At 32.8% G+C, this 15,504-nt stretch overlaps 1 protein-coding gene across 3 annotated transcripts; it reads right to left on the bottom strand.

Moving 5' to 3' along the window:
- Window positions 1-487: 487 nt before the first annotated feature.
- On the bottom strand, window positions 488-15,176 carry LOC129880386 (protein DETOXIFICATION 30-like). 3 transcript variants are annotated; one of them, XM_055954390.1, is made up of 9 exons: window positions 14,817-15,176; window positions 14,436-14,631; window positions 13,958-14,303; window positions 5,740-5,826; window positions 2,552-2,608; window positions 2,187-2,425; window positions 1,865-1,983; window positions 1,663-1,749; window positions 488-884 (listed from the first exon to the last, which is right to left on the bottom strand). In XM_055954390.1, the coding sequence occupies exons 1-9, from the start codon at window positions 15,144-15,146 to the stop codon at window positions 804-806; spliced, it is 1,542 nt and encodes a 513-aa protein (XP_055810365.1). In that variant the 5' UTR covers window positions 15,147-15,176; the 3' UTR covers window positions 488-803. The 3 variants fall into 3 exon arrangements, with proteins under 3 accessions (XP_055810365.1, XP_055810366.1, XP_055810367.1); XM_055954391.1 differs by having other exon boundaries at window positions 488-864; XM_055954392.1 differs by lacking the exon at window positions 5,740-5,826.
- Between the last annotated feature and the right edge of the window lie 328 nt (window positions 15,177-15,504).

Genomic DNA, 15,504 nt, shown 5'->3' with positions numbered 1-15,504 from the left:
TATTATATTAAGAGACTTTCGTTTTTCCTCTTTACCTATTTCCAGAAAATGTGACATACAAATGAATTCCATGAAAAAATCCTTTTACAGTCAATATTTGGACCACATTCATGGCGCAGTTACAGCTTATCGAAGACATGACCTTAGATAGGAGGGTGTGGAGGAACCATATTAGGGTAGAAGGCTAGTACATAGTCTCGTTATTTTTTCGTATTAGTAAGCGCATTAGCGCACTATAATTTCTTGTGCTCTGATTTTTGTTATTATTTATTACTTTCTGTACTTTAATTACTCTATTTTATCCGTGTCTCTTTCGTTATTTGTTTTCCCATATCGCTTTGAACTTCTTAGCCTTATCTGACCTCCTTTTATGCTTCTATTGAGTCGAGGGTTTCTCGGAAACAACCATCCTACCTTGGTAGGAGTAAGGTCTACGTAAATTTTACCCTCCTTAAACCTCACGTTGTAAGATTTTACTGGATTGTTGTTGTTGTTTATGGGTAAAATGAGCAAGTATCCATTTGAGCAGAGTTACTGTAAATGTGTAGAAGACTTATAAGACCAATGCAAAGGAGAGATGTATTCTTGATTTGTGTGTGTCATCCTTTTGCGGGCAACCAACACATGCTCAGGATAATCTACTCATCTTTTTCAAGCCATAGAGGCTACTCTCTAAGCTTTTGCGGCATCCAAACTATGCAGTGGAAACCTTTGGTTCCCTTTTTTTGAATAAAGGCCGCATATTTTAGTTTACATTCAAACCAAAGTAAACCAAGACAACATGATTTCAATCTCATCTGCAGTCAGTTAATAAGGTTTTCATCATTTTCTTTGACCTTTGAGTCTCCTCCCCATTGTTTTATCCTGTATTTGGCAAGGGAAGCCTGTATTGGATATCACCAAAATGTTAAAGAAAAGAAAAATGAAGACAATGTCTCTTCTAAATATGAGATCAGTATTGTATTATGCACTGATGGAGTAACACATATTTGAGAAGATGACAGAAAGGGCCCCTTACATTTGAGGTAAATTGAAAATGGTCCATAAGTATATTTCTGGTAATTTTTTGTCCTCTTTAAGTTTTTCAAAAAATGCACATTTTTGGCCTTCATCAAGCAGTTAGCAAAATCTAGTTATCAGATTTTACGCTATTTGTGAAAAAATATATTTAATCAGAAACATTAAGAACGTCTCTCAAATCTTGAAAAAAAAAACATCATCAAATATTGCACCAGACACTAAAAATAGTTTAAAATAGCAGAAACAAATCTTAATAAGTTGGTGCAAGCTCCGAAAATAGATCAAAAACCTTCATATGTGAGCCCACGCTTTTTCTTTTTTACAATTCCTGTTGAATCTATGAATGAGTGTTCGTTACACATCAAATAGAAATCAGAAGTACTCATTGATAAACTTAACGGACCAAAATTATTTAGGTGTATATTTAAGGGATCCTTTGAACATATTTCCAAACTTAAGGGACCATTTTTGTCATTTTCCTCAGCAAATATTTTTACAATCAAGTCACTTGTAAGGTAACGATAGGTAACAGTGATGATAACTAACCTACATCAAAAGTTAAACCACACCTATATTAGTGTTAATATGTTTTACTTGCCTCTATATTACTTGCAACAATTTGATTATTGATGTGTGCCTTACCTCCTTTTTCCAATTAGTTCGAAGGATCATCATGATCAACACACCAGTTTGAACAGTTGTACCTGCAAGCATCCCATACCAAATTCCCTACAAAATCATGAACAGACATGTAGTAAATAATAATGTCTTATGCAATCAAAAGTAAAATGTTTTTTTTTTTGAAAAAAATAAAACAATTTAGTGTAGATAAATTAAATTGTACCTTAACGCCAATGTCAAGGAGGAAGCCAAATATAAGACCTATAGGAATACCAAACAAATAGTAACAAGCTATGTTCACATATGCAACATAAGCTTGCCATCCTGCTCCAATAGCAACCCCTGCAATTGCAACAAATATACAATTAAGTGAACAACCTTTACTCTATTCAAATCAATCAGCCGGTCTCGATTCTAAACTAGTTGTAGTCGACTAACATATTACCCCCTAATCTTCTCTGTGCTTCTACTTTATGATCAGCAAATAAAATAATTGTACAAAAAAGTAGTAATAGTTAAAAGAGCAGGTGGTAAAAATAAAGTACCAGAAAGAGTAGGTTGAAGACTGCTAACAACAATGGTGGCTGCTAAGATAGGAGTGAGCTCATATACAACATGTTGTACTTGTTCATTGTTTGAAAACAATAGAGGATACCAATTCCGACAAAAAAGAAGAACTATTGAGAGGAAGATCCCGAATACAACTGAAGTCATGGAGGCTACAATTACTGAGAATTTTGCGCTTTTTGGATGCCCTGCTCCTAATTCATTCGACACCCTTACACTGTACGTAAATATTTCAATTAGTATATACTGAATCATACAAGGGTAGATTAGAAACCTCTGATAAAATGCAAGTTCATTAGACTTGCTTGCTTGCTCTAACAACAACATTGAGAATTAAGATTACCTTATTGCTGCGTTAAATCCAAGTGCCACCATGAATGTCCAGCCTTGGATATTCATACTACAATCAAATGATATTATTGTTTAAAAAAAAATGAAAGATAATAACTTTTATTCATTGATCATGTAAACAATTTGTATGTATTAAGTCACGTAAAAAAATTACTATTTGTGAGGTAATTGCCCAAGTGACTAGCCAACTCAATTTCTTTTTAAAAAGTTACACTTCTTATGTATATATATACAATTCATTTTATTTAAATGTGATTTTCACACTTGTAAAAGTTCCTTAATAGGAGTAATAATTTAGTTTACACTCATATAATAGATTTTTTTGCAACAATGTTTCTACACTTGGTATTAGAGATGTACATGGATCGGGTTTGTTTGGATTTTTAAAAGAGATTTCTTTTTAAAATAACAAATCAAATTATTTGTGTTGGATTTTAAAATCTATAAACCAAATCAAATCAATAATAATTGGGTTTTCAACCTTAAATTTTTCCGAATATTTCAATTTTCTTGGGTTTTTTGGATTTTTTATCGATAAAGAGTCAGTTTTCTTCAGATAATTTTAAAGAAATTGTTGAATACTAAACTTCATTTTATCTCCCGAATGGTTGTGCAATTTCAAGCACAATATACATCAGAAAAATTGAAAATCGATAAGGTGATATTAAACATAAGAAATTTATACATCAATGATTTGGGCTTTTGTTTACCCTGATGACAAGTAGTGGACTTAATTATGTAAGTCTAAATCTGATATTAAACATAAAATTATGAGAAAGTTAAAAGAAAATTATATAAATTATATAATAATAAATATATTTTACGTATGAAATAGATTTTAAAAATTATATATATAATATCAGGTTACATTGATTTGATCTTGGATTGACTTTTTTAAGTTAAAATCAAATCAACCCAAGTGTAGTCGGGTTATATTTTTCAATATCAAACCAAGTCAAACCAAATAACTAGTTGGATTATTTTTTTTGATTTTACTCAATTTATGGTTTGGTGCGTTTTGCGGTTCGATTTTGTTCACCCCTACTTGATATATAAGATTATACAATATTCTATACGCATTGTTAACAATGTATTAATCGTGTATAAAAGTGTATAATTATGTATAAAAGGTGTCTATGCACACCTTTACTCTTATATAAATTATAAAAAAATTATACAAAAATTGAATTTCGTCTCCTCTATACAAACTTCAGCCCATAAAAATCACCAAACAATTAAAATCTTCATTAAATAGCTTTAATTTTTAACCTCAACTTCAAAATGACGTCCTCAACGAACCACAATCATTAATTTATCAAAAAAATTCATAAATTACAAAATCTATTTGTGAGTTTTCAAGTTTTAATAACCCCCAACAATAGATTTTTGATTTTTTTTACTTTATTCATCCATTAATGTTTAAATTTGTGATAATAATATGAATATCACTCTCAATCAATTTGTAATCATCAAAAATGGAAATCATAATCACAAAGTAAGAAATTTTTTTCCTAAATATTTCAAAATATATAAACATGAATATCATTCTCAATCAATTAATGTCACTGTCTTACTGGTTATTGCCTTTGCTCTTAAACATCAATTCACACTGCACAATGACTTTGAGTTCACAAGAAACAAACTATTTTGTTTGTGTTGCACTTGTATAGTTTTTTTTTTATTTTAGGTACTACTATTTCTATTTTATGAGCATTATATAAAGTTACATTATTATCCCATCATGTCAAATTATTGGAGAAGTCACATATTTATTGTATGAATTGATATAGCAGACAATGTTTATTATGGTTATTGGGTCATTTTTGGCCCAACAGTTCTGCCATTCTATCAATAAAAGGACCAACGGTCCAAGTTTAATTAAATATAAAATAAAATATTGTATGAGCATTTTTTTATTGGTTAAATTAAAAATCAAATCGTTAAGAACCAAAAATTAATAAATCAAAAATTGATAAAAAGTTTTTTTTTTGATTTGATTTTTGGTTTAACTGGTAAAGTTGCTGCCATGTGACCAGGAGGTCACGGGTTCAAGCCTTGGAAACAGCCTCTGGCAGAAATGCAAGGTAAGGCTGCGTACAATAGACCCTTGTGGTCGGGTCCTTCCCCGGACCCTGCGCATAGAGGAAGCTTAAGTGCACCGGACTGCCCTTTTTTTATATTTAAAAATCAAAATCGATAAACCGAATTAATAATACATAAAAAAATTGAACCGAACCAACCAATCCACACCTCTATCCATATATATTGCGAAAAGGGTATGGTGGATATAATTTGGGCCAATTCAAAATTCAATCAAAACTTGAATTTTTTGGATATATGATTTAGATTTTTGAATTTTGGGATTGTGAACTCTATTTTTAAAATATATGAACTTCGGATTGGGTATCAAATTTAGAACCAAGCATTTGTGGATATTCAAAAGCCTAAATTTTTTATGTCTATGTTCAATTCTACCCCTATCATAAATGTCCAATGCTAATAATTTCAATTTTCGAGATTTGATTACTAGTAACCTACGCCTTTATCCATTATAGTATTAAGTTCAATATGAAATTATGTGACATGAACGACAATGTGCCTCAACCTTTTGTTTCTTTTACTTTTTATATGAGGGGTAGAAAAGGAAAAATGGGGAGGAGATTATAAGATAGAAATGAAACTCTCGGTAACAAGGTAGCCAACCAATTAAGCTATCAATATTTTTCCGCCTCAATCCTAATAAATCATAAAAAGTTATATATTCAAGGATTAAACCATTAGGTGCATTGATGTTGCTAATTGATATGGTGCACCTTAAAAGCTCAAAAATCAAAATCAAAAAAATCCACAATATCCAAACTGATCATCTAAAATCAAACTTCCAAAATTCAATTTAATCCAATTCAAACTTATTTAAATTATAATCTCTTCAATTTCATATTCAATTCCAACGACCCAAACACATACATCCTATGAAAGTGTTATGAACAAAAAACTTAACAGTAGTACTTTTCGTTAATAACATACGATCGAGTTATCAGTCAACGGGTACCCCTACTTATTACTATGGTCAATACTTAAATTGAATAGAAAAGGTCTTATCAGAAGCCTAAAGATTCGTGCCAAATTAAAAAAAACCATGTCAGTATCAGTGTATCACATAAAAAATTATGAACTCACCAAATAGAAATTGCATCGACGGCCACTTCAGCATTCTTGAGGTATCCAGCAACAAGAATTAATGCCATGAAATACCATATTTCTAAGCTGCAATAAATCATGATAACATTAGATTACTCTCTCCGTCTCATATTAGTTGATCACTTTTATTTTTTACGATACTTAAGAAATCATAAATATAAAAATAATTTTATTAATTCACCCCTTAATTTATTTATTTTTGGAGATTCTACTCCCCTTCTTCATCTTTACTGGGCCACTATAAGATTTTGGGATGTTCAATAATACTTGTCTAATTTATAAAATAAATGAATAATTTACCATGAAGTGTCTATTTTTCTTTACTATTAAATACTATTCATTTTTCAATATTTAGCTGACTTGTATTTAATAAGGGTGATTTCATAAATTACCTATATCATTTACTGTTTCTTAATTCATGTGTCAAGTTAATAGCGGACAACTATTGTTGGACAGAGGGAGTACAAACAAATGTCAACACTTTCAAAAAGAAAAAAATCAATTAATGCTTTCTTGAAGTAGTAAGGTGGACAACTAATATGAGATAATTATTTTTAGTATGATGATCAACTAATATGGAACGGAGGAAGTAAAATATTACTCTCGCCGTCCCATTTTAGTTATCATAGTGTATTTTTCGAAAGTCAATTTGACCAATTTTTAAAGGTAAATTATATTATTTTAGCGCCCCCGTTATTTCCCGTATCATATCGCTTTGAACTTATTAACCTCTTAACATCTTAGTCTTATCTAACGCCTTTTTATGCCTTTTTATGCTTTATTGAGCCGAGGGTCTTCCGAAAACAGCCATCCTACCTTGGTAAGAGTAAGGTCTGCGTACAATTTACTCTCCCCAGACCCCATATTGTGGGATTTCACTGGTTTGTTGTTGTTGTTGTTGTTGTATTATAAAGTAAAAAAAATTAGATATTCAAAAACTATACGAAAAGTACTATAAGTTACAATTTTTTTTTCATATCAACATGATAAAAAACATATCTTAAAATATTGGCCAAAGTTCATATAGTTTGACTTTCAAAAAGAAAGTCATGACAACTAAAATGGGACGGAGTGAGTAGATGTAAGTTATTGAAATGTAGTCAAGAATGTAATTGTAATTGTAAAGAGTAGGAAGTTAAGAGAGTTTGTTAGAGTTTGTCAGAAAAGGTGCAGGTTAGTTAATTAGTTACAGCCGTCAAGTTAGTTGATTAGCACGTGACGATCAGAAATGTGAAGTGTGTGATCTCTATAAATAGAGACTATGTAAAGATGATGATTAATAAAGAAAACTACTTCTCTTCTTCCTCATTTCCTTTTGTTGCTCTTTTCTTCAGTGAGCTTGTAGTTCATAACAATGGAGGTTTACTCCATTAGCTTATAAACTTGATATGGTATCAGAGCAGTGTTGATTTGAGTTTAATTTTTCACAAAATTGTAGTCTTCTTCAAGTCTGAGATATGGCCATGGCAGAGCTAACTGTGGCAACACTTTAGCACAATCATCCACTATACTTGTAACCTTCAGATGCACCTAGTGTGGCACTCATTGCGACTAAGCTCACAAGACCTGAGAACTATGGCCTTTGGAGTAGATCGATGAGGTTAGCACTGTTGGTTAAGAATAAGATAGGTTTCATAGATGGAACTTGCTTAAAGAGCATGTATAAGGATGAGCTAGCAGCCCAATGGGAAAGGTGTAGTGTAGTAGTACTATCATGGATAAGCAGCACAGTAGCAAGTAATTTGGTAACCTCAATAGTATATGCATCAAATGCTAAATGTGTGTGGGAAGATTTCAAGGAGGGATTTGACAAATTAAATCTTACTAGAATATATCAACTATGGTCAGAGATAGCTACTCTGAAGAAAGGTACAGATTCTGTCACAAATTACTAATCTAAGTTGAGAGATTTGTGAGATGAACTTGATGTATTGGTGCCTTCTCCTTCGTGTGAATGTGTTGGAGCTAAGACCTAGATTGAGCATCTACATCAACAAAGGCTGATGATGTTCCTAATGGGGCTAAATGAGTCTTACATAACGAGGAGTGATATATTATTAAAGACTGAAGTACCTAATGCGAATCAAGCATATGCAGCAGTGATTCAGGAAGAGAGTCAAAGAACCTTAGGTGTAGTAGACTCAAACAAAAAAACACTTACTATGATGGAAAGTAAGGGACAAGGTTTCAAAGGAAGGAAGTTGAATCCAGAAAATAGAGGATGTGAGATTTGTGGCTATAAAAATCATGTGATAGAAAAATGTTATAGGTTGGTAAGATATCCTCCTGACTTCAAGAGTAAGAAGAAGCAGTTAGGATCAAGTGGATCTTATCAGAATAACAATGATACTTACAGATCTAGTCCTCATAATCAGATTGAAAATTTTAGACCTCAAGCTAACAATGCTGCAATGGAGAGACAGAAACAAAAATATGAACTCATAGAGGAAGAGCACAATCAAGTAAGGAACTTACTATATAACAGGTAACCAAGTGAATGCAAAGCTAACTTGGCAGGTAATGTTTCTTTAATGACTGAATCCTCTGCATATGATTGGATAATAGATTCAGGAGCAACTCATCACATTACTTCGTATGAATATTTACTGAATGAGTTGAAAAATATGAGGGGAGAACAATCTAGTACAGTGCAATTGCCAATAGAAAATAGAGCTCAAATAAAAAGAACAAGAAACTCAGCCATTTTTAAAAACCTAACAGTGAAAAATATACTTCATGTACCTAATTTCAAATTCAATTTACTCTTAGTAGCAAGATTCACCGAGGATATATCCTGCAGTGTGAGTTTTTTTCCATATTTTTGTGTGTTGCAGGATCTTTACAGTGGCAAGGTGATTGGAATTGGTAGAGAGAGTGATAGTCTGTACATACTGAAGAATCAAGTCAGAGCAATAGTGAATTCAGCATCAATAAAGGACACCAGTCTAAAAAAGTTGTGGCATTTCAGGCTAGGACATCCATCCATCAAAGCAATGGAGAACATCTCCTATCTCAAGAAGCACCTAGGTACTAAAGCGCACTATGATTGTGAAATATGTTCAGTAGCAAAATAAAGTAGGCTAAGATTTTCTGATAGTATAACTAAGTCAGATCATGCTTTCAGCTTTTACATATTGATGTATGGGGACCTTACAAAGTTCTTACCTATGATAGAAAGCAATACTTTGTGACAATAGTTGATGATTACAGTAGATTCACTTGGCTATGTCTAATTCAGTACAAAATTAATGTACACATGGTGTTGAAAGATTTCTTAATGCTAGTTAATACACAATTTGGTGTCAAGGTGAAAATTGTGAGGTCTGACAATTGTCCTGAATATTTTAATTCCAAATACAACACCTTGTTCACTTTTTTGGGTATAGTTCATCAAAGCACCCGTGAATATACTCCTTAATAGAATGGCATAGTTGAGAGAAAACACAGACATATCTTGAACACACCCTGAGCCTTAAGGTTTCACAGTGGAATACCTATTAGATCTTGGGGAAATTGTGTTAAAACAACAGCTTATCTGATTAACAGGATTCCTTCAGCAATCTTACATGGCAAAACACCATTTGAGATGCTATATGGCGAGGAACCTAAAGTAGATCACATGAAAGTGTTTGGGTGCCTATGTTTTGCCTCAATCTTGCAAAAGTTGGATAAGTTTTCTCCAAGATCTAAGAGGTCTGTGTTCATGGGCTATTCAAAAAGACAAAAAATGTATAGAATCATGGATCTGGATACTCATATTTTTTTGTTAGCAGAGATATCACATTCATGGAACATGTATTTTCATTCAAGAAGGACACAATAGATGCACTATATCCTTCTTATGACTTTAGCGTGCAAACTGATATGTTTGTTCCTATTCCTGACACTCTTCATGACCACGTAGAGGGTCTTCATGGTGATCCACCTTCAGAGGTTATAGATCATGTGAAGGTACCTGCAGATTATACAGCTCCACTGAATCCTATACCTCATTCTTTGAATCCTATAAATGAGCCACCTATTTTGCCTTCTATAGCTGAGACACCATAGCATCCATCAGCCCATACATCTCCTGAAGTTGATATGGTTACTCCTATTCCTGCTAGGAGGACTGCCAGGATCTTTAAACCCCCACTCTGGCATAAGTATTACAAAACTAACATGACTTGTCTATATCCTATAGCTAACTTCCTATCTTATGACCATCTTGAACTGTCCTGCCAAGCCTACATCTTAAATTTTTCAGTAGTAGTGGAGACAACAACTTTTAAGGAGGCCTCTAATTACTAGGAATGGATTAATGCTATGCAACCTGAAGCTGATGCACTGGAACAGAATCATACCTTGATAGTAGTTGATTTACCTCCTGGTAAACATCCCATTAGTTCCAAATGGGTTTACAAGGTAAAATACAAGGCTAATAGTGAAGTAGAGATATATAAAGCTAGGTTGGTAGCCAAAGATTATAACCAACAAGAAAGACTTGACTACCATGAAACTCTCACCAGTAGCAAAGATGGTTACTGTGAGAACTGTCATTGGAGTAGCAGTATCTCATAACTGGCCCCTTTTCCAAATGGACGTCCACAATGCTTTCCTTAAATGAGATCTTCTTGAGGAAGTCTACATGGAATTGCCTCAGGGATTTCAGAAGCAGGGGGAGCATAAGGTTTGCAGACTTCTCAAGTCATTATATGGGCTCAAACAGGCTTCTAGACAGTGAAACTCAAGCTAACTGAGGTACTGAATACAGTTGGATATCACCAAAGTCCATATGATCACTCACTTTTTATAAAGAAACTTAACAATGATATTGCTGTTATGTTAATTTATGTAGATGACCTGCTTATAATAGGGAATATCAACACTCTAATTCAAGATTTGAAAGCCACACTGCATGGCAACTTTAAAATGAAAGACTTTGGTGAATTGAAGTACTTTCTTGGAATTGCAGTGTTGAGATCCAAAAATGGCATTATACTTAATCAGAGGAAGTATGCATTGAAGTTGATTTCTGACTGTGGTTTTGGAGGTTCTAAACCAGCAAGTACACCACTTGAGGCAAGTGTAAAACAAACCACTATTGACTATGATGAGGTTACAGGGAAAACAAATGATCCTATACTCACAGAGATCACTGCATATAAGAGACTCATTGGTAGGTTGTTATATTTGACAACGACTAGATCAGACATAAACTTTGTAGTATAAGTATTATATCAGTTCATACAAAGACCCAAGGTGTCTCATTGGGAAGCTACATTGAGATTGGTAAGATACGTCAAAGGATGCCCTGGACAAGGATTATTACTGTTTAGTGGTGCTAGCAATCAGTTAGAGGCTTAATATGATTCAAATTGGGCTTCATGTCTAAATACTAGAAGATCTGTGACTGGGTATGTGTCAAGTTAGGAAGCTCATTGATATCCTGGAAGTCCAAAAAGCAGCATACAATTAGTAGAAGCTCAGATGAAGTTGAGAATAGAAGCATGTCAGCAGTTGTCTCAGAGGTCATATGACTACTTGGTGTGCTAAAAGAGTTGAATGTGAATGTGACAACTCCCGTGACATTACATTGTGACAGCAAAGCTGCTATCCAGATTAGTGCTAATCCTATCTTTCATGAGAGGACCAAGAATATTGAAATTGATTGCCACTTTGTGAGGAAAGGATCAACAGTGGATTGATAAAGATAGAATATGTGAACACAAAAGAGCAACTGACAGATCTTCTAACCAAAGGTTTGGGAACATCTCAACATCACATATTATTGAACAAGCTTGGAGTTTTCAATGTCTACACAAACTCCAGCGTCAAGAATGTAATTGTAATTGTAAAGAGTTGGCAGTTAAGGGAGTTTGTTAGAAAAGGTGCAGGTTAGTTAGTTAGTTACAACTGTCAAGTTAGTTGGTTAGCACGTGAAGATCACAAATGTGAAGTGTGTGATCTCTATAAATAGGAATTATGTGAAGATGATGATTAATATAGAAAACTACTTCTCTTCTTCCTCATTTTCTTCTGCTGCTCTCTTCTTCAGTGAGCTTGTAGCTCATAACAATGGAGGTTTACTCCATTAGCTTATAAACTTGATATAAGTGTAATCATCCATTAAAATTGCGATTAGTACACTAAATTAAAATACAAAACAAGTTAAAGTACAATATTTTTTTTTCTTAGTATGTATATAAGTTAACTACTTAAAATTATAGTCACGAATTCCGAAATAGGAGAAAGGAATAGCTTTAACGTTGAATTTATCTTAGCAATGAAAGTAGGTTAATTATCTAATTCCCTTTATTCAATTCTTTAATTATTTTTTTAAAAAAATTTCACCTGACATGTTCTTCCTTTTGGAATTTTACTAATCCAGATTCACCTAGAGAAATTTCACTTTAAAGAGTAAAGCACATTTTATCAAAAACGATTTGAGATGACCTATGATCAGGGGCGGAGCCACCTTATAATGAGGGGGTTCATCCGAATCTCCTTCGGCGAAAATTTATACTCCATACAATTTATACATGATTAAATAATTTTTTGTGTATATAATTTACGTGTCTACTTTTTCAAATTTTGAACCTTTTTACTAAAAATTTTGGCTCCGCCACTGTTTATGACTCTTGAAAGTGGTGAATATGAGATAGGCAATACTATATGCCATAGTTTTGTGAAATATATATGAATTATCTTTCATTAAACCACGAAGTATCATATAATTACATGTTAAGAGAATCTTCATTGGCAAAATAAAAGTTGAATCACACGATTGTTTATTCTTTCTTCTATACAAGAATTCAGAAACCCTAAATAGGTTTTGAGATGCTCAACACTCTGCCCAAATGGCGCCGGGATTCAAGGATATTTTTTTTTAAAGGAAGAAAGAATTTAATTAGTATATTTCATATTTTTCTTTTGAATTAATAGTTAAAAATGTAAAGCTATCATTTTTTTCTGTGAATTTCTTATCTTTAATTATTTATTGTTTCCTTTACCTACCTAATTAGTCCTTATGTATTACAACACATCACAATGTTCTCACGTATTACAATACATCACAATATTAAATTGGTCAAATATTTATTTTCAATTAACAATAAATACATGTAAACTAATTCAATATCGAAATGTGTTTGAGTACAAAAGAGTAATAATTTCTAATAGATAAATAAAACAATGAATTCATAACATGAAATTTGCGGAAAAAATAATAATTAGTTAGAATTAATTTTTTATCACTAACTCTTTTCTTTTTCATCAGTGCAATAGCCTCATTTATTTGGCCATTGGATAGCGAATTAAAATTGTGGGTCTAATGTACTACAGAACGTGGGCATAATTTAAAGTCATTAAATTATTTCATCCCCCAATGTCCCACTTCCTCCCTCGTAAAATTTATCTAATTGGTTTATAAGTAATTCAATTAATTAAAATATTGATTAAATATAAATATGAGCTGAAATTGCCGGCTCTATACATCCTATATACATAAAAGTTATGTCTTACATTTCATGATAAGATAAGACACACAAACACACCTAAATTATGATGAAATTGTCAATTGTACATCTACACTGTTCTAGGACACCTTTAACTTCTTTTTTTTTCAGATTAGGTTCTCCCTTCAGTACTTGATTAAAAAAAATTAAAACGTAGCATATGCAAAGACACGTAATCAAGACTTATAAAAGGGTCTTCAAAAAAGAAATTTGTTTTGAAAATACCCAAGAAGTACATTCGAGGCAAATTTAGCAATATTCAAACTACTTGAGGATCTGATCTACTATCTCAACGAATCATGGTGCTAGGTGTATTTTAGTTTGAGATGCAAAATAAATAAGCACGTGTTTAGCCATGTTGCATTTTAAATTTTTTTTTTTAATAAAAAAACTAATGAGGAAATAAATAATATGAAAAGAATAAATTGAAGGAGATTATAAGACCCTAGCATATAGTTTCAATATGTAATTGATAATCTCATCATAGTTTAGGTGTTTCACTGTCGTTTTCCTTTCATAATTCATAAAAGACGGGGTATAACTTACATGTGTAACATATGTAATTTTATTTTTCTTGCTTGTATAGCTCACTAATCGTTTGGTTTACGATAGAGTTATAATGCATATCATTTGTATATAGTAAATTTATTTTTAATACTTCAAACAAAATGTCCCCAAAGGAATTTGAATAAAAAACTCACCAGAGCATGACAGCAGATGCAAAAGATAGTTTAACGAATTCCCAAAGATTTTGAAAAGCCTTTATAGAAAATCCAGACCAAGCTTCTCCACAAGCCCCACTGAATATGTACACGAGCTTAGCAACCACTACGAACCACCATGAACCGTTCAGCACCACCGCGGCACCCACCAGTCCCCACCCTAACTTGAGCATAAATAGCCAACTAAACAAAGAGTGTCCGGCAAGACCAACCGCCGCTATGGCGGCCATCACCATGATCTTGCTCTGAGCTTGCAAGAATATTTGTATCGGAAAGTTTAGTGCATACGCGAATAATTGTGGAATCATCCACAGGGCAAACATACCTGTAGAGGCGAATTGAAGATTGAAAATAATTTAATTATATTATTTTGCATAAGTTTATACATAATCAAGATAAAATATCAAGGAGTTAAGTTGAATTTGATACAATCTGATCTAGATTCGCCTTTGTATACCTGCCCATTTCGATATATCTGTTGTTTGACCGATGAGTCTGAGAAGTGGCATGGCAAAAATGTAAGGGAACATTAGAATTAAAGCTGTAGAGGTAAGGATTATCCAAGATCGTTGCATATAAGTTCCTAGCATGTCTAGTTGTTTTGCTCCAAATGCTTGTCCACATAGTGTCTCCAATGCACTTCCCATGCCCAACTATAGTCACAATAAAATCCGTTAATAGTAAAGGCGAATCCCTAAATTGATCGAGTTCAGAATCAATGTGATTTTCAAAACTAATAGTTATTATATCAGAAAATCATTTTCTCTATTGAAGAAAATTGAAATCAAGAAGAAAAATAGATTTTTTGAGTTAATAATTATTAGTTGAGTCAACTTACCATGACGCCAAAAGAAAAACCAGCGATGACAGAGTTTTCAATGGAGACGGCAGCAAGTTGAATGGTACCAACATGACCAGCGAATACTTGAGTTATAGCACCAATAGAGTATTGGCAAATGGAAGTGAAAATGGCTGGAGCAGCAAGGCACCATAGTTTTTTCGACTCTGCTGAAAACTCTCGTACTAAATCTTTAACTCCATGGATTTCTTGTATATCATATGAATCTGCTTTGAATGAAGAATTATTAGTAAGAGAATCATTTGAGTGATTGTTCACTCTTGATGTTAGAAGTGGCACCACACTATCATTCATGTCCATCGTTGCCATATTAATGAGAGGTATAGCTAGGGGCTATTATTTGTGTTCACTCTTGCTGTTAGAAATAGCAATCGTTGCCATATTTAATAAATGAGGGGGTGGGGTTACTCCAGAAATTTTATACTATATGTGAGTTAATCAATATTTTTGGTAGGTGGATTCATGGGTCCCAGGAGCTTATTTTTAAATATCCCTCGTGTTCACTTTTACTTATTGCGGGCTTGACACATCAATTAAAAAAATAATGATTGAATAATTATTATATAACATTATCCATATTAATTGATGTTTAATATTAAATTTTAAAAAAATAATTTGAAAAACAAATAATCAATGCTACGGGTAAATCGTAGAAATGACAATTGGG

The sequence above is a fragment of the Solanum dulcamara genome, chromosome 2, assembly GCF_947179165.1.
Source record: "Solanum dulcamara chromosome 2, daSolDulc1.2, whole genome shotgun sequence".
NCBI lineage: Eukaryota > Viridiplantae > Streptophyta > Magnoliopsida > Solanales > Solanaceae > Solanum > Solanum dulcamara.
The sequence above is the reverse complement of the archived record's forward strand: the minus strand, read 5'-3'. Positions and strand labels throughout refer to the sequence as shown.

Bases quoted from the DNA above. Each gene is read 5' to 3' on its own strand.
- LOC129880386 (XM_055954390.1), bottom strand. From the start codon at position 15,146: ATGGCAACGATGGACATGAATGATAGTGTGGTGCCACTTCTAACATCA. The intron at 1,750-1,864 runs GTACAATTTAAT...ATGATTTTGTAG, and splicing joins TCCTTGACATTGGCGTTAAG to GGAATTTGGTATGGGATGCT. The intron at 885-1,662 runs GTAAGGCACACA...TATCCAATACAG, and splicing joins GAACTAATTGGAAAAAGGAG to GCTTCCCTTGCCAAATACAG.